This window comes from Arachis hypogaea, chromosome 11 (genome assembly GCF_003086295.3).
Source record: "Arachis hypogaea cultivar Tifrunner chromosome 11, arahy.Tifrunner.gnm2.J5K5, whole genome shotgun sequence".
NCBI lineage: Eukaryota > Viridiplantae > Streptophyta > Magnoliopsida > Fabales > Fabaceae > Arachis > Arachis hypogaea.
Window position 1 is genome coordinate 5,223,545 of NC_092046.1, and position 21,106 is coordinate 5,244,650.

Here is a 21,106-nt window from a genome sequence, read left to right on the forward strand (position 1 = left end):
CTAACAAGGGTGATGGTAATTATCGAATATATTGCGTTTAGTTTTAAAATTGTCTTAGCATCTTGTAGTTTGGTTTTTTTTCTAAGTCAGTATTTAATGACTCCAGAGTTCTCAATTTCTTCTATGTATACTCATTCTATTATGTGCATGTTGATATTTTTAGTCTTACCTGAATATTCCGGAGAAATAGTTTCTGACAGTCTAGATGGAAAAGAGTCTGATTCAGAAGACATTTTAGATGATGTATCCTCTGTCGCAATCGATAGATCCATGCAGTTTGATCTGAATAAGGTTCCGGATGAAGAGGAAGAAACTTTAGAAGACCAACAAGATAAACAAGATGATATACATGTTAAGAAAATGTGCTTTGATATAAATAAAATGCCATGGTATGGAGATGAAATATCAGATCCTCTGAAACGTGAAGCCCATAGATTCATAACAGAGTATTTTTCGCCGGGTCAATGCGATATTGGAGAGAAATTTTGATCTTTTAATATAACAGTTACGCTGATTTCCTTAGTTTAATGATTTGGGTCGCAGTTGTACGTGTTTATTCTTGATTTAGGTTTAGTAAGGCATAACTTCAAAGAGGAGTAACTTTGATTCATGCTCTCTAGAACTTTGTTTTAACTTCATAAATATTAGAGTTTGATTGTATTTTCTTCTTTTACATCCATGATTGAATGCAGTTTTTAAATGCTAATAACGTCATCAAAAAAATCTTATTGGTAAATTTGTTCACATGAGTTAACATATATAGTTTACAAGTAACTTGTGAATATTTTTAACGTAAAACAAATGTAGAAAAAGTGTTACGAGTTTAAGTAACAATGATTTAAACATAAGTATCTTCAGTTAGTAATCGTTACTTAAATAGATTATACCTAGATGGTTATTACTAAAGACAACAATGGAATATGTGGTAATATGCATTTTGCGGCGGTTTAAACGTAACCGCCGCAAAATGCCTAACAAGAAGTCACCGGCGGACATATCGCGGTGGTTTTCGAAAAGACGCCACGAAATGTTAATCTGACCGGCAATATAGCGACGGTTTAAAGAAAACCACCGCTAAATGTCGGCCTGATTGCCGCCTCAACCTTTAACCGCCGCTATATGTGCCGCAATTTGTCTTTTCGCGGCGCATTTACAAAACTGCCGCAAAAAAACCGTCGCTATCTTAAGGAATTGTTGTAGTGCTGACAAAAAATGGAGCTGATAGCTTGCCGTTCCATTTCTTGTTGCAGCATCGGGCTCTTCCCACCGTTTTGGGATCGGCCCTAACAAAGATCATCCACACTAAGTCGTCGTCGAAATAAGGAAGGGATAATCTCTTAGGTGAAATATCACTCATCTTAGGTTGAAAACAGGAAGGGATAACTGATTTGATAAAGTTAGTAATTGAGTGATTTTTAAGCATAAGAAACTTGTGTTGTCCTGATCTATACTACTTAAGTATATTTATATAGAAATGTTAGCATTTTAGCTTGTAGATAAAGATTAAAAAAGTACCAAATTATTTTTTACTGGTTAATTATATATTTAATATTTATTTTAATTTATTACTAACAACTAAATTACATGTATAATTATTTATAAGTTTAATTCAGTACAGTTACGAACATGTATTTTTAAGCTTCTCAATAAACTCTTATGTGAAAAAATACCTTATTGTTATTTACTTTTTAATATTATAATTCTAAATTTTGGCTTTTATTACCAATTCCTAAAGTACATGTTTAATTTATTTATAAGCTTAATCTATAATATTTATACGATGAATTATGTTTTTACATAAATATGTATTTATATAGAAATTTTATCTTTATAAGCTTATAAATAAACTTTTTAGAGTATTGTATAATTTTTTTTTACTGATTAATTATATAATTAATCTTTAGAGTATAAGCATAAATATGGTTTTTACTTGTCAAATATATAATTAATATTTTTTTAATCTATTACTAACTCTTAAAGTGCATGTTTAACTTATTTATAAGCTTAATCTCACGAACATGTATTCATATAGAAATTGTAAAAAATTGGTCAATTATGTAATTAATATTTTTTTTATCTTTTACTAACCCCTAAAGCACATGTTTAATTTATTTATAAGGTTAATTCATACTCAATTAATTAAGAACATATAATTATGTAGTAACTTTAGCTTTTTAAGCTTATAAATAAACTTTTTAGCAAAATCACGCGGAATCAGCTGTTTTATACTGGTCAATTATTTAATTAATATTTTTTAATCTCTTAGTAACTCCTAAAATACATGTTTACTTTATTTATAAGCTTAACATATTATAGTTACGAACATGTACTTATATAGAAAATTTAGCTTGTTAAGCTTATGAATAAACCATTTAAAAATTTATAAATAAATTAAACATATAAAAAAATGAAATTATTTTTTATTGGTCAATTTAATACTGAAAATTTCAATTTAGAAAGCGAGCAAATATTCACTAGAATAACAACTAAATTACATGTATAATTATAATTATTTATAAGTTTAATCCATTACAGTTACGAACATGTATTTATATAGAAATTGTAAAATATTGGTCAATTATATAATTAATATTTCCTTAATCTTTTACTAACCCTTAAAACACATGTTTAATTTATTTATAAGGTTAATTCATACTCAGTTAAGAACATATATTTATGTAGAAATTTTAGCTTTCTAAGCTTATAAATAAATCTTTTAGCAAAAAAACGCTGAATCAATTGTTTTGTTTTACTGGTCAATCATTTAATTAATATTTTTTTAATCTCTTACTAAGTCCTAAAATACATGTTTACTTTATTTATAAGCTTAATATATTATAGTTACGAACATGTACTTACATAGAAGATTTAGCCTTTTAAGCTTATGAATAAACCATTTAAAAAGCTATAAATAAATTAAACATGTAAAAAAAACATGAAATTAATTTTTATTGGTCAATTTAATACCGAAAATTTCCATTTAAAAAGCCAACAAATATTCATAACTGTGCCAGTATACATGTCCTGTTTTTTAACTTCATTAATATAGCGCATATATTTCGTACTAAATTTAATTTTTAAATATAAATAATACATGTAATTATTTGTGTTTATATGCTAAATAATCTAAAAAATATATAATTCTTCTTCACTTATGACTTATATAATATATATTTTTATACTCTGATTTTTGACGGATAAATCGAACCTATTATTTAATGTTATCTATATAATTATTTATTTGTGTACTCCAAAATATTTACATGAATTATTTATATAATAATATCCGTTGTACCCTTTAAAATATTTTCCTAAAGTTCTATTAGATACATAAGGTATTTATGCTGCCCAATAGTCTTTAAGTTTAATATTCGTCAAAAGAAATAAGCAAATTTCTGAAAATTTGTACAACTTCTTTTGGTTATCATCTAAATATTATTTGTATGTGGACTGTAAAGAATTTTAAGTATATAGAAACCTAAAAGCCTAATTGGTGAATTTTCATAGCGTTGCATTGCTCAGTTACTGTTTTTTCACAAATAAAGTTTGCTTTTAACCTTACTTAGACTTCAATGCCTGACCCATTTCTCTCCCAATGTCCCAAATATTATATTTATTTGCAGGCGCAATGAGGTTGATATTTTAGTTTTTCATTTTTTGTTCTGGTCCTGATTCACTGCAGCCTCATCGGTCAACAGCATAATCATAGAAAGTAAATATATACATGTCAACTTTTTACATATGATTTTTATAGTTAGTCAACTACTGCATTGTGTCTTTGATATTTGAAAACCTTTTTTTCTATTTGTTAATGTATGATCAATTTCCTTTTTGCCTTTCTTAGTCTTGTGACATTTTGATGACAACCTAAGCTTTCTTTATTATATACTTAAAATATGCTAATAGTCGGTGATTCATCTACGCATAAAGTATATCTAGGAGGTGTGTCAGTATGCATCTAGGGTTTTGTCAAGTAAATCAGACCATATCTCTCTTACATAGTAAAGATCAAAATGGTTTTTGTTCTAATTGACACTTCATTCCTTATACGGCTTATATGGTTTTTTGCGATGAAGACATAAGCATGGTATTGTCATGTCGATGAACCATGCATATTAATCACGGTTATCTATGTTTTGACCTAAACTAAGAACGTGTACCACCAACTTTGTAAGCACCCAAAATTTCAGATACTTTTAATATGTTAATCTTCATTGGTTCTCATATTTTAGATACAGGAAGAGTGTGATAGTGGATAAATATGTTAACCGACTCAGTCTTTATCTTTCTAACAGCTAAAAAGTCAATATAGTTTTTAATCAAATGGTCACTTCATTGGTTCATTGGTTTACTTATTTCTACTATATTTATATATAGGAAGAGTGTGATAGTGGATAAATATATTAACCGACTCGGTCTTTATATATCTTTTGAATGTTCAAAGCCCAATATAGTTTTTATTTAATTGGTCACTTCATTCCATTTTCAGCTTATATGATTTCTTGTGAGGAAAGCAGTTTGCAGATAATATTTTCAAAACAGAGATTAAAATAATCCTGATGTTACAGCTATCCTAACAAACTTTTTCTTGCTACTTCTCTTGGACATATAAAGTTAAAGCGCTTAGCGCTAATTTTCTCTGTGCAAATTTATTTATGATTTTCTCTATGCAAAGAACAAATCTCTAAAAGGTTCTTAGACCTTTCTAATGCCTAATACAAAAGAACTGTGCAAAATAGAAGCAAATAATTCAGAATTATCTGTATCTATATAAATAATAAACATAATAAGTTGTAATTTGATTGTGCAAAAAAATCTTTAGCTATATATGAATAAATCATAAACTATAGCAGCTTACATGTCCTAATAATTCTCAAAATTTTAGTGATAGAAAATAGATACCACAATTAAGCTTTGTAAACTTATAGAAAATAAATATTTTAGTTGATGATCGGTTATGTTACTGACCAATTTTTGTTTGGTAAAACAGATTGACCCGCGCCATCGCTATGGACACAATTTGCACTTCTATTATGATAAATGGCTTCAGTGCCAAGGCAGAAAACCCTTCTTTTACTGGTAATATTCTTTGTAAAATAGTTTCTTTTGTTACAATTTTTGGCTAATTTTAGACAATGAAGTTTGAAATTAAGCTTCTGATTTGAAATTGCAGGATTGACATTGGAGAAGGAAGAGAAGTAGACATTGGAGAAGGAAGAGAAGTAAATCTCGAGAAGTGCCCGTGTACTAAACTTCAAACTCAATGTATCAAATATCTTGGTCCGGTAAGATTTCCTTCACTTATATGGGAACATTAATCAATCTATTTTTCAATATTAAAATATCGGGGGTATAAGCTACAATTTAGACCGTAGTTTATTGGAGGCTTTAATTTGGGGTCATATTTGTTAAGTTAGGAAATATAATTCGAGCTACAATATTTAATTTGATGAATAAGTGATATAGTTTAAACTAAGGTATAAGCTACAATTTAGACTACTTTAGGCGTCCATGAGACAGGAAATACTAACCTAATTTTGTGGGCATATTCAAGTTACTTTTCACCAAAATTATTGAAAGCTTATGCAAAACTTTTGGTGCACTTTCATACATAAAATCCTCAAATTCTGGTGCACTTTCATACATAAAATCCTCAAATTCGCACATTATCACAATCCTGAAAATTATTTTAGTTTATAGAGTTTGACTGAGGACATTAGTTAATGTATCCTAATCAGGTTCGCAGTTAATACAAATGACTCGTGCAACATAATAGCCACCATCTATTGAGGTTAACAACATTAAGGTACTTAACATGATAATGATCTAGTCACATTTCTAATTATCAATCTCTTGTTGAATTTCCAAATGTTTTATGCATCTGAACATAACTTGTAGTAAAATCCCCATATTCAACATACTAATACTACTATCAATTATCTTCTTCAATGATTTGGATGTTAGACCTTTTTCCTGACTTCCTACTGAAACGGTTAGTTGATAGCTGCCCTTCATCTTCAATTTCATTCACAGATGGTGAGCCACCCTTTTCTCCATTGTTGGACCTTTTTGCTGGAGTCTTGCACTTTAGTGATGATATACACTCCTGAGGAACATCCTGAAATTATAAAATCATAATTGTCATCCTCTAAGTGGTAGTTAGCAAATGAAACATAACTAAAATTTCTCCTAATAAATCATTACAACGTACCAAAGAAGGTTGCATATCAGAATCAGTATTAAGGTTGACAACACTGCCTGACATATCAATAGAGTTGCTACAACCATTTTCCTATAAAACAAAATAGAAATGCCATTTTTCTATTCAGATTTTATAGTAAAGAAAACAGGTAAATACTCTACCAGATCATGATATATTTACTTTGAACAGGACTACATACAGTGTTATTAATGGTAGGAGTAGTGGACACTTCCTTAGGAGTGTTCTTTTCAATTATATCTTTATCATCGCATACCCTCATGACTGTATACACTGGATCATATTGACTAATATTACCGGACTTAACATTTAGCTTGAAGAGCACTCTCTTATCCATCATATTATCAAAAGTTGGTGGATAGTCATCTTCTGTAGAGACCTACATTTTGGTGGATAATGGGAACAATGTCCAGGTTAAGGTTTTACCAACTTTACTTTATACAACAACTACTTCTAATATCTCTTAATATTGAACTCACCTTCTCCTCCATAACCTGTTCAGCGCGCTTGCCACACAACATCATTGTTTTCTTGTTCCACAGAAGCAATCTGATGCTTCCAGTGCCATCAAAAACCATCACCTCCACCTTGAATCTTGAAATGAATGCACACAGAACACACATATTCAGGATACATACATAAATCCTTCATTAATTTAATATAAGAATGATACAACAAAACTATATAGGAATGCATGAGTTTTGTCAAATGGAAGTATACAATATACCTTAGTGCAGCACATCCGTGTATGTGACCGAACTTTCCACATTCATATCTATTGCCAACAGGAGTATCAACTTTTTTTGGACACTTCCTGCACGACTTATAAAACCAATCATTCTTGCTTACATTGATTGAAACAATAGTTCCAACCATCCAAGTGGGACCTTTCTGTATGATCATATATTCCCTCATAAATTTGAACTCTAGAGAGTCTTTTGGTAATTATTGAATTTATTTTTAAGTGGATAATTAAATTTCTAATTATCTCCTTTTGATTCAGGATGTCCTCTATTGTTTTCACTGAAGCATTACCTTGTGTCAACTCTTCAGCGCCTGACCATGGACCATGCGGTAAAACCTGACTTATCCTCATAGAGGATGAGGTTGCACCTCCGAGCAACCTTCCAGGTTAAAATGGTGTGATTAATTAAAAGTTAAAATAGAGATTATCAACTGCAATACATTCCATTTCTGTTGAAATTTCCAATTATTAAATGAAAAGACAATCTTATTATTTTTCCCAAATTTCCAATTATTATTCTATGCTTGGAGTGTATTACATCAAAATAACTAACATGTTTCTAAACCCAACTATCTCTTTCAATCCAGGGTCAACGTGCAATTGGGAAACATTGAAATGACTCTGCACTGATGATTTTCCGTTCCACCTTGTTGCTTTTATTAATTGTAACACGACTATAAGCGGTTCGACTCTATCCTCCTCAAGATGTGGTAGGATTTGATCAACCATATGGCAAACATTGTGCACCCGATTCGGTTGTTGCTGTGTTAGGAAACCATAAGAAACTTATTAATTGAAAAGAACACTGGAGTTTTTGTAAAACTACACACAATATGATAGAACACACACTCTAAATCCTCTAGGACAATAGCCAATCGTTTTGTCTCTTTTCCTTTGCTTGTAACCAAATCCCTAGGATCTTCTTTTTCAACAACTTCAGCAATTAGATCTGCATATTTACAAAATAGTGTTGAATGTTACCACTCTTTAGTTTTGGTTCAACTTTTTTATGTAAAAGCATAAAGGATATGGCTACCAGGTAAATGCAATAAACTTACCAAAAAGTTCGGTGCCGTCCAACCTCTCTGCGTTGATAATGTCCGATATGGTTCTAAAACGGAAAGCTTCTAGTGGAAAGGTAGGATTTTGAAATGGATTCACAGTTGTCCTTTGAGAAAATATCAAAGTCCATCTACCAGGTATTATCGGCGATGCATTTTTTTTTATCATGGACAATGAAGTTGCACATGTTGTACAACTGAAACTGAACAATTTTTCCCCTCCACTTTTGAGCCAAGGTTTGGGTATTGACGCACGCATCCTGGTACCTTTTGTATAACCCAACATGATAGTGTTAAAAGATAAATCTCATTGACAAAAACAACTTATCAGTAATCCGTAAGGAGATTCAAAATAAGTAAATATATTTACCTGACTATCTTGAATAATCAAGTCAATGCTAGCAAGCTCTTTCTCGTTAAACCTGCTAGGCTCTTCCCAAACCCTTATGGTGTATACTTTGAAGTTCCAGCCAAGCTTCCTTGGATTCACATCACGCAAGTTGTCGAAGCTCTCAGACATGTCTAGTGTGTGTGATTCTCTTTTTTCTTTTTTGATTTTGCAACTCAATTCTTTTTTTAGAATCTCAAATGAAAATAATTAGGTCCGGTATGTTATGCCTATATATACTAAAAATTAAGATAACCGGATCAGGTGCACTTTCATTTCTTTTCAAATTTTAAATTATCTTATTGTTTTGTAAAGGAATACGTGTCCATTAAAGAATATCACCACTTGTCAACTAATGAATCATAAACTGTCTTCCTATTATATAGAGGAAGATGTAATTTTTTAATTAGTTTTTTGCTTACATTTTTTATTTTTTATTTTATCTTAATTTCTTTGCAAGTCTGATCTTATTAAAATTCTCAAGATAACATCTAGACATAAAGTTTGAAAACTTAAGGTTAAAATAATCGATTATAAAGTGTCAAATAATTTAAAACACATACACAAAAAATTTCAATCGAAATAGTTTTACTTAATGAAGAGGTAATATAATATATCATTTTTAAATTAATTTTTTATTTTTTATTTTTTATTATTTTTAATTTTTTTATTGTGATATTATTTTAGAAGAATTTTCATATACAATGCACAATAAAAAGTTTAGAAGTATCTTTATTTGAAAAAAAAAGATATCTAAAGAAAGTGTTTATGTTATAACTAACTTTAGCGTAGGTCAAAATAATATTGGGTTCAAGCCAACTAGACATAAATATAAGGTTTACTTCATAAAAGATACTATTTTGCATTTGGTTAAAAACTCTTCGATCCTAATAAATTTGCTTTGCTTTGAAATGTACAAAGAAATACTCTAAGAAAAAAAAAGAAAAGACTCGCATTTGATAGTAAGAATTGTATAATTCAAATTAAAATTATTTGTATCAATTTATTTTGATGATTTTTTAAGGTAATAACACTTTGTATTTTTAAAATTCTAGATGTAATTGGTCTTCTGAAAAAAAAATTAAAGGTCTCTAATAAATTTTGAAGTTATTTTTTCGTTGTGCTAGAAATTGATGAGATATGGTAAGTTTTAAAAAAATATAGTTTTATTAATTTTGTTTTTTAAATTTTAGATATTATATTTTTAACTATTTTATCTTCATGTGATATAAGAGTAATTGAAATGCACATTGTTTAAAAATTTCGCAAGATAATTCATTGAGTATATACAAAATCACATGAATATACAAAATCACTTAAATGAACAGTATATCATTATATTACAATTTAAAAAATTTAAGAGTTTTAACTATAAATATTTTTTTATAATATTTTTAGGTATACATATATAACTATAATATTTTTATAATAATATTTTTATAATATTCATTTCAACGTATTGCATTTGAGGAATGTTTTGATTATGTATGTTTGTTTACTTGACTATTAGTTTATGTCTATTGGCTGATCTGTTTCTTGTGGTTGATTTGGTCCTTGATGGCAATGCCGAAGGGGATTAAATTTAATCACTTGACATTAGTACTCTGTACTCCCTAAAAAGGTCGAGTTATTTATTACTGATCTAAAAAAAATATAACTATAAATTCTAAATAATATATTATTTTATAATTTTTTCAGGAATAACGAAAACTTTAAATACCAATTACGATTCTACACTTTTTATTAATAGAAATTTTTGAGAAGTACATGAATTTAGAAAAATATATTTGTTTGATTATTTTAATTTCTTAAAATAATTCCACTTATAAAATATAAAGCATACCGGTAAAGCTTAATTGAAGCACATCGGATTTTTCGATTGCAAAATTAAAGAATAAGCATATTTATTATAGGGTAAAGTATATTTTTTATTTTTAAAATTTGATAAAAGTTTTAAAAATATCTTTAAGTTTTATTTTGTTTTAATTTTGTCTCAAAAGTTTTTAATTTGCATTAAATATATTCCTGATGATTAATTTTTTAAAAAATTTAAGATCAATTCAATAACAATTTCATAAGAATAACTTTCAACACAAGCAAATCAAGTATAATTTTAATGTATTATTGTTAAATTAGTTTTAAATTCTTTTAAAAATTTAGCCATCAAAAACATATTTGATACAAATAAAAAATTTCTGTGACAAAATTAAAATAAAATAAAACTTAAAAATATTTTTAAAACTTTTAAAAAATTTTAAAAATAAAAAATATACTTTACCCATTATTATATAGTCACAGTTTCTAAAAATTTCCGATTTAATTTGCACCGTCATTTTCACCCCGGCGCATCTTACATACTATCATTTGCACTGCTATTTTTTTTTTATGTATTTTTAAATACCTATGCAATAGTACACGATTAATTATACGTTAAAAGACTTAAATATTACTTGATTGAATGCGAAATATTAACAAAGACTAAAATAAAAAAAATTGCATTAATCCCACAAATAATATGATTCTAAATAATGATAGTATTTCACTTAAGTTTTAGAAAAAACAATTTTTATTAATAATATCATTTGGTATGACAATCAACAAGATTCAAAGATAGATGCTGAAAACAATAAATTTGTACTTACTAAGACCAATTTTTTCATACGGATAGTTATATGTGAAACTTTCAAAAGTTAAGAGCAAGTAAAGAATAAAGGTTTTAATTCAAAATCATGAAAGGGTATTTGAGAATTGTCCGATTAATATTATATACAGAGGTCTTTGACAAATTGAGATGATCAAGTACTATTTAATTAATTAATATCTCTTTGTTGCTAATTGTATTTAATTTTTTCATATATATATATATATATATATATATATATATTGTATTTGGATAAAAACTTTTATATAAATAATATTTAAATTTCATTTGATACCGAAACAGAGATACAGCTTATAGATATGTAACGATCAATGTTAAAGACAAAAAATTATATGTATACATATTTTCTCATAAAAATAAAATATCAATGTATATTATTTTTTTTTAATTAATTTAATTATTTTTTGAATTTTTTATTATGTATTATTGTTTAGTATTTGCATGAATAAAAAGAATAAATTAAACTTAATTTAAAATTAAATATATTAAAAAATATTTTTTGTTAAAAATATTTCAAATATAAATAAAATATCAAATATTTTCCGTACATGAATACATATACTAGTTTCGTTCTTTATCACCAATATCATTCCTTACACTACGTGTTTGCGGTGCGGTTTGGATCGGTTTTGAGTGAAAAATTCATCCGATTCGAATACTAATTTTATTTGCGGTGCGGTTTGAATTTGATATTTTTTTTAAAAAAATCTGATCCGATCCGATCCAAAGCTGTTTTATAAATTAAAAAAATTAAATACATTTAACAAGTCTCAACATCAAATTTTAAATAATTAACAATGACATAACAAGTTTTAACAATATCTTAAAAAGCCAACAATAACATAACAATAGAAATAAAATTATAGGTTAGTTAAAATAAATAAATAAATAAATAACATTTTGAATATAAAATATTTATTAAATAATAATAATATATGAATAATATAAAAATATATAAAAAAATTGAACATGTTATAATATAATTATAAATATAATAATAAAATAATAGTATTATAGCACATTGTGCAGTTTGAATTTGATTGGATCGGTTATGAAAATTAGATCCGAAATCCAATCCGATCTAATGGTTTGCAAAAAATATAATCCAATCAAATTCGAATTAGTGCGATTTTAATCGATTTTCAATTTGAATTGAATTAGATGAGCGGTTTAATTTAAATTGGTTTGAATTTGAAGACCCCTACCTTACACTACTACTATCGCATTAAACGGCGACCACCTCGCTTGCTTTATCACGCTAAACGTTTTTTTTTTTTTTCTGTTCAAACATTATGGATTTACATGTTACATATCCGATTAAAAGCATATAATAGTAATATTAATGAATCAACTAAGGTTATCCTATTGTAAAACATTCACGTATTATTATAGCATATACACATACTTACCATTATTTTATAATAAATTGACCTCAGTTAAATAAAATTTCTAGTAAAAGGATGAGGATTTTCTCTTGGCATAAACTGAAAACTTGATACGAAAAGAACCCTGAAAAGTGAAAACATGACTTGCATGTGTAGGATCCTCAACAAATCACTATTAACGAGAGCAAACCTACGAAATTAAAACAGGTACTAACTGCACATCATTATACCCAGGATGTCGGAAATCTGAAGAAACGCGTAACCCATCTCATCAAGGAATGCAAATTCACAAGGCTATTTTGGTTCTTTTATTTGAGATTACAGCACACACGTTTTTCTCAATGATTTAGGATAAAATTGTTGAGTTTAGAATTAAAATTAACAATAATTGATAAATGATAAACATTGGTTGGATTATGAACTAATAGCTTGAATTGTTAGTGTTATTTGGTGTATTTGGCATTTTGGCTTGATAACCTTGATTTGAGCTTGGTGGTGTATGGACTTGGTTTGAGTTTATAGGTTATTGATGAATTAGGTTTTTGATTCATTAGAATTGATGGTTGTAATTCGTTTGATTATAGTAAAAATTCTATCAATTGTTTATAACAAAAACTAAACTTAAGCCTCGTTTACATTTGAAAGTTGAACTAGAATATATGGTTGTAATAATCTTCCATTACTTCATTGCTCTGTTCTAAACTATATGAGATAAAAAGAAAATAATCTCCTACATAATTTGTTTCCTGCAAAGTGAAAAAGAGTAAAATTCTTCAAGAACCTTAATTCAACCCCTTTTCAAAGTCTAAGAAACCATAAAAATATTTAAGCCACTTAAAAACAACTATCACTTATATTAGATTTCCATGATTAAATTTGGACATTTTATGTCCTCCTATGAATAAAAGCTACCTATTTATATTGTGTAGAAAATAAAACAGGAACTCATGAAAACTGTCCACAGAATTTACACCCTCCCCGACCAAACATCATTTAGATAGTTCTTGCTTTTGCCTTAATAAATAGTAGTATTTTCCCACTCGTCTAGTAAAGGCAGTTCTGTCTTTTTTTTTTCTTTTTGGTCATAAGTAATGGTGACATTCTTCTCATCGAGAGCTGGGATTGTTGATTGCCACAATAAAAATACGAGAGGAGTAGATCCTCTGAATTTTTTCTTCAATTGATTGATAAAGTGTGACTTTTTACCATTCAATATCTTCTTTTATATATTTTCTCTTAGTTCCACTTAAAAGTATAAAACAAAATCACACTTTACCAAACACTATGCCCGTCGAAGAAAAAGTAAATACAATAAACTCATGTTATTGACGAACTTCCTATCCTTAAAACTTGGAAGACTATAATCGTATTCCGTTATGATGAAAAAGACACATTCACCAAACATTGACTATAAATTATTTCGATCTTATTGTCACTTCCATACATAATTTTTTTTTTCCCTATAAAATTTAAGATGAATATATTAACCAACCATATAAGAATATCATTAAAAAGAAGTCACATTATAAAATAAAGAATGACCATATCCACTCTCCATGGGAAAAAGTAAGATGACCGGAAAATAAAATGAAATAATAAGAATTCCCGTGATTTTTTTTTCTCTCAAATGAATCATATAATCCAAATATGCAATGACCTATTACAAAAGCTTAAGTCATGCAAATGATGAACTACTATAAGGCACTATAAATTTACATGATATACTTACTTTTCTTTTGATACCAGCAATATCACTAACCGTGGTATATAGCTAATTCAATGTAACTTCTTGTAACTGGATGTTCCATACTTTTGTGTGGTATTTTTTGGCAGAAAACAACGTGACTGAGATTACTCTCTAGGCAGGTTTGAGAGTGCATGGAAGGCTTTGTGAAGCAAACGTACTTGATCTATTAAGGAATCCCCTCTGCTTCTCATCTGCGAAGCAAAGCACAGAATCCACACAAACTTCCAAGGAAGAAGATGGGGGAGTAGGCTTGAACTGCAGAAGTTTCGAGTATTCCGAAAGAAGGTGAAACATGTAGTCATAAATTCGATCCATATTCAAGCTTTCCATGAAATCCTGCCCTCTTCTCCCGATAGCCTCAGCCTATAGCAACACAAAAAAGCAACTGTATCAATAATCAAATTCATTGGTGTGCTGTTACAGATCTTGGCAACAAATAAAGTTCCTTAATCAAAGTAGCAGACAAGTTATGGGACTGGCAGACACATAGCTGAAGTACAGTACCAGATGTGCAACTCATCATTCCCATGCTATGGCATCATACAGTAACTGCCTCTGCTAATATTATGTTATAGCGTTGGCTCACTAAAGTTTTGTGGACAAAAACCATTCCTAATCATGTTGCGCCTTGTATATTGAGAAAAAATTAACATTGATTTGAAGCAGTTAAATTGAAGATTCGGGTCAGCATGGTTCACAACCATATCGAGCAATGTCCAACTACAGAAACTTGATAAGTTCAAGCATTTTTTGTACAACAACAAAGCCTTATCCCAGTGGGAAACATTTTCTGTAGTTTTAAAAAAAAAATCACTAATGTCTTATTTAATGATTTGTTAGACTCAAGGGTAACTTAAGAGTTTTAACTATGCTATGCCCATTTTTATTTTTTTGTAATAAATAATATCAAGAATGTATAGCACAATATCAGTCCTCATGGAGCTATATATATATAAGCATGGATTAAACTAAAGGCCAGGAAATGCAAGAATGAGTAAAGATATACCTCATCTGGATGTTCATTTCCCCAATCTACTGCTTGCTTTATAGATGGACATAGATCTTGAGGATCAACAAGCCAGTAGTTATGTTTTGGAATAAGGCCACGACTGAAAAAATCTTCATACTGGGGTGATATAATTAGTGTAACACAACCACATGAGAGGATATATTTCAGACTTACTGACCATGCATACCCTTCAGCATATATCTTATACCTACAAGAAGAGGAAGAGAGAAAAGGGTGATCATCAGCACCAAGATAATATCCCAATATAAAAATAAATAAAATAAAATAAATCAGATATTTGAAATGGAACTTACTTTTCCAACTAGTGTCCTAAGAGCAACATTTTTAAGTATCCAATGCATTAAAAGAAACTGTCAGGTAAAACAAAAGTCTATATATTGATCCCCTTAACTCCTAAATACATGCATTCTTTAAAGAAGAAATCAAAAGGGCTTTTTTATGATTTGCACCAATAATGGCTCAAAATAATTCATTCATATTTTTTATATAATATGACCCATCTAATGAGATTGTGCAGCTCCTTGCGAAACTGGCATTCCAAGTTATGCTCAAACATGAAGAAATAACAAATAAGTGTACTCACCGGTGGTTACACTGCTTTGAAAGTTTTGACTCCTTAAAGCCACGTCTTGCAGCTTCTCCCCAATCCTACAATGCATATCAAAATACACATCAGACAACTAAAATTTAGTAATAACTAATAACAATAAATTGATATTGCAAAGTATGATTAAAGAGCAAATTATTCAATTAATGTAACCTAACCTGACGCATGATTGTTGCTCCCCACTTACTTGAATCATTACAGTTCAGTAACTCAGTACGAATAGGGGATGCAACATCTGGATTTCCTCTCCAGTATGCCTGCGGAATCTTGTTCCTCCAACTTACTTTTTTAGAACCTACCTTGATATCTGCAAACTGCTCCTGCCAAGGTAAAATGTCTATCTCTGACCTGAGCAACAAATGTTTAACATAAGTTCTCGTTGCATCAAACATATACACCAAAATTAACAAACACCATGCAATTCTTGGTAAATCATAAAACATCAACATAGGTCATTTACATTAGTTCCTAGAATCCTGTCCTTTCTTTTCCCCACTTATCCTGTTATCCACACCCTTTATGACAGATAGCAAGCTGAATTTGAAAGAAAGTACAGGAACAAACACATCTATCACAAGTTCACAACAGCAAAAGGCAGCACAAGAGCCATAAGTAGCATAAGATAACTTAATCTTGAAATCAATTCTACCTCAAGCCACTTTAACACTTCAACTTACATTCACCTTCCTTAAACCAAATCATATACCTCCAATATTATCTTTTATATCCACTATAAAAGTGATGTACATAAACACATAGAGTGCTGAATGGGTAAGAATTGTTTATTACGAAGGATTTGCATTTGCATTTTCTGATAGATCTACCTAGCAGTTTGTACTACACAGCAACCTTTCTACCAGTGAGCTTATCAATAAAATGAGAATGAACACTCCCAAGTCCCAAATCAGTTAAACGCATTGTGTAAGCTCAACTAAATGGTGTAAGGCTGAACATCTCTTCGCTTTCTCATATTACGAAGTCTTATTCTACTATCCAAATATTATACAATACAAGGAATGACATTCACAAAGTGTGTTTGATGTGCTTATGTCATTTCTGTTGCTCTTAAAATTATCATGCATGGAAAAGTAACATATCTCAAACAACAAACAGCTGAACAAAAAAAAGTTTAAAATTTATCAAACCACACAAAAAAGCACCAACTTGCATGCACACATACACAACAAAATCCAAAAGCAAAAAGTCAAAACGAAATAAATTCCAAAGTAGGCACAATATACACCACACATCATTCATTAGACATTACCTTAAAGATGTAATAAATATCTCACACACTTACCCATTCATAAAGTTTACATTTTTTTTTCTTTCTCATTAGTAAAATTCAAACAAATATGGAATTTTGGCACAAACCCAAGAGGGGGAAAAAAACTTACCATCCCCAAAAAGACCAATCAGGGAAAGGAATATCAAGGTGCTCCTTTGTTGTGCAATACCGAAATAGTGGCAAAGGAAAATTCTGGTGCTCAGCCTTGAGAATCGTAGGCTTATCCATGCAATCAAACATCAAATCCACATCAGGCACCAACCCGGGGTACCTTTTCAGAAGCTGCAATATTCCCCAAATCGTGAACATTGCCCTACTCTGAACACAAGCATAGTACCAATCCACGTATAATTTCCCACCCACAATCACAACCCGAAAAGCTGCGAGCTTCTGAGCTTCCGCCACGTGTCTTTCTGAGATCCCCGTCTTCTTCCACGGCTCAAGGTCCCGCCGGATCGCGCTGAAGAAGTCAGGGCACTTCGGGGAGGAGGAAGCACCGTTAGCCGCCTCGAAACGGCGTCGTTCGTGGGTGGAAGAGGAGTAGCGGCACGTGAGGTAGGAGCATTGAATGATTCTGTACGCGCGGCTCTGGCGCGTCTCTTCTGGAAACGACTTCATAGGGAACACGTGCCATGGAGTCGGTTCTAGGTTGTGACCCGCGACGGTTCCGGTTCTCGAAACGACGTCGTCAACCTGCTCGACGAAATTCCCCACATAAACAAAACCGGTCAATTAAACACTCCGAAACTTCAAAAGCAAAAAAATTACTGTTATATCCGAGATCTATTATATTTCAATGCAACCCCTGAAGAAGTTTAAACAGTGATTAGGGTTATATGACGAACAATTAGAACAACTTTGATGCATTTATGAATTGCACCTTTTCTTCAGAAAATGATTTAAGATTCAAAATGTAAAGTAATTAAAGAGAATGTGATGTGAAAATTAGAAAAAAGAAAGAATGAGATAATTGAGGTGAAATTGAGAGGGAAAGGTAAGGGACCTTATAGAGGAGGAGGAGTGCGGTGAGGGAGAAGAGAGCGAGACCAATTATTGAAGGGAAGACGTAAGAAGGTGAACGAGGTGTTTGTTTCTTGATTGAGAAAAGTACCATAGTGGATCAGGGAAGAAAATATGGAGAAAATGAAAAAGAATGGAAGAAGAAGGAGAAGAGACTGAAGAAGAAGAAGAAGAAGAAGAAGAAGAAGAAAAAGGTGGTGGTGAAAATGGAGTGTGTCTTTTATTCATAGTGATGTTTGTCTTTTGGGTGTTGGGGGTGAAAAGGGGGGGTTGGTTCCTATTTTTTGGAAAGGAAGAGAGAGAAGATTGTGTTGCGTTGTGTTGTGTGATGTGAATGTGAGTGTGTTTTATGTTTAGTGGGCAAGTGGCCCCACCAATTGCACGAGCAATAATACCAAGTCCCAATCCAAGACACGTGGTTAAAGGTTTCCATCACGTCCCAAGTAAAAAAAATAGAAATGTCACATGTTTAATTAAAGAGAAGATTTATTAAATTTATAAATTAAAAAAAATTTTATTAAAAATATAAAAAATTTAAATTTTTAATATATTTATTTTATATGTATTAAATAAAAATATTTAATTTTTTTATTTATGATAAATTTATTATGTGCTTTTAAAATGCATATTAATTAAATCTTTAAAGAACTAGTTGATACCTATTATCATCGTGAGAAAATTTTCGTATACAAACATTTTTTTATACAAGCCTTTATAAGTCATTTATATTAACGTGTTTCGAACCGTTATTGCACGTTTTTCATCTTCTTCCTCCTCATCTTCTGCACCTTCTTCTTCTTCTTGCAGCACCTTCTTCTTCCTCTTCCTCTTCCTCTTCTTCTTCTTCTTTTCTTTCGTTTCTTGCCTTCTTTTTCTCCTTCTTCATTTACGTGCTTTTCTCTCTATTTTCTTTCTTTGTTATTCTCGATTTCATTATTTTTTGACATTAAACTCTGAAATCATTTTTGAAGAAGAAGAAGAAGCAGATGAGGAGGAGAAAGAGAAAGAGTTCTGAATTATGCATAAGGTGTAATTCAACGAATTTTGGGTGTATTTCTTAAATCCTTTGGGTGTATTTTCGTAATCCTTTGGGTGTATTTCTGTAATCCTTTGGGTGTATTTCTATAATCGTTTGGGTGAATTCCTGTAACCATTTGGGTGTATTTCTGTAATCCTTTGGGTGTATTTTTGTAATCGTTTGGGTATATTTCTGTAATTGTTTGGGTGTATTTCTGAAGTTCCATTATCTTCAAATGATTTCAAAGCTTGATTTCGGAAATCATGAAAATCGAAAAAAAACGAAGTAAGAATACCAATGATAAACGCAGGTAAAACAACGAATGAAAAGGCAAAGAGAAAACGCACGAAGGAGGTCGAACAAATTTGGCAAATCGTTTTCATGAAGGAAGAAGAAGAAGAGTCGTTCATAATACATGGTGAGTGTAGCGCTTTGAAAACAAGAAGCAGTTGAATAACGCATTAAAAGGCCCATATATGTAGCAACTTGTAAGTCAAAAAGACTTGTATGTGGATAAAATTACTAATTTAAAAAATTCTTTTATTATTAACAATCTTAGTTTATGTCTCCACATACTCATTTAAGAGGTTGTGGGTTCGAATCTCCTATCTTTAGTAAAAAAAAAATCTTAATTTATGTCTTTTAATTAAACTATATAATAATTTATATTTTAGTTATTATTTTTATAATTTAATTTTAATATATTGATTATATAAAATATTTTATATAATTATTCAATCACATTTATTATTTTAAATTACTATTTATGTGATCAATAAAAAATATTTTTTATGAATATAATATTATATATAATTGAATATACATCAAATTATGTATTATATAAAAACTTTTTTACATGTCATTATCTATTAAATTATGCACGGGTTGAAAGTCAGCGGAGTTGAATCGAATTAGACCAAGTTTAAGCTCGACTCATGAAAATTGAATTTGCTTTACGGCTTAATTCATTAACAATCGAGCATATTTCTTAAACTCAAATTCAGCTTGCCGAAAGCTCACGAGTTGGCTCAAATAACAAGAACATAATCTATATAATTCTATATCAATAAATTATAACTTTTATATATATTAAAAAAATAAAAAATCAATTTTATGTATTATCTATCTATCAATTATAATTTTTTTTATTTATGTTCTACATCAAAATTATATATAAAAAATTATTATAAAATTTTAAATAATTAAAAACAGTAATATATAAATGCTCTCTCTTATTCTCTTCTATCCTAAACAATTTAACTATATTTGTCATGTTCTACTTCATCATCTATTCAACCTATAATAAAATAAATAAAAATATTATAACTTAAATATAACTTAATAAAAATATATATATATATATATATATATATTTGAACCAGCTTACGAGCTAACGAGAAGATTGTGTACAAACTCAAACTCGACTTATTTAATTTATGACCTCAATTCAATGTTTAAGCTCAGCTCACTAACTTACGACTTCAGCTTATTGAGCTATTAATGAGTTGAGCTAGAACTGACTATGAGCTAGCTTGACTCACTTCCAATCCTATATGCAAGGAAGACTTTTTATAGAGAAAAGTGATTTTTTTAAATTTTTAAAATAATATTATTAAACATTTCTCTATTATATAATATTTTTCTTTTTATTTTACTTAAAAATTATGTAATAAAATACCACACTTTATAACATTATTTTAAAAAATTATGAGCAACTATTTTTCTTTAAATGACAATTCACCTATTATTCGTTACCAAAAAAATTGGTATAAATTGTATAAGGTTATTTCTGATTAAAAAAATTAAAGTGTTTAAGATGATGAATATATCTTTAAAAAAAAATAACAAAAACATTTTATACTAATAACTTTGATAGAGTACTTGTTAACTTAATTTTATTTCTTATAAAATTTTACGGTTTAAAGTTTAAATATT

The 21,106-nt window shown here is 29.5% G+C and overlaps 1 protein-coding gene across 1 annotated transcript; it reads right to left on the reverse strand.

The window, feature by feature from the left end:
• Window positions 1-13,944: 13,944 nt before the first annotated feature.
• On the reverse strand, window positions 13,945-18,471 carry LOC112720007 (uncharacterized). The gene is made up of 6 exons (XM_025770788.2): window positions 18,137-18,471; window positions 17,243-17,826; window positions 16,004-16,193; window positions 15,822-15,886; window positions 15,215-15,425; window positions 13,945-14,571 (listed from the first exon to the last, which is right to left on the reverse strand). Exons 1-6 carry the CDS (start codon window positions 18,245-18,247, stop codon window positions 14,320-14,322), a joined length of 1,413 nt encoding a protein of 470 aa, XP_025626573.1. The 5' UTR covers window positions 18,248-18,471; the 3' UTR covers window positions 13,945-14,319.
• Window positions 18,472-21,106: the final 2,635 nt, after the last annotated feature.

Coding starts and splice junctions, on each gene's coding strand:
- LOC112720007 (XM_025770788.2), bottom strand. CDS start 18,247: ATGGTACTTTTCTCAATCAAGAAACAAACACCTCGTTCACCTTCTTAC. Junction 17,827..18,136: donor CACTCCTCCTCCTCTATAAG/GTCCCTTACCTT, acceptor TTCGTCGAGCAG/GTTGACGACGTCGTTTCGAG. Junction 14,572..15,214: donor GAAATGAACATCCAGATGAG/GTATATCTTTAC, acceptor GTGTTGCTATAG/GCTGAGGCTATCGGGAGAAG.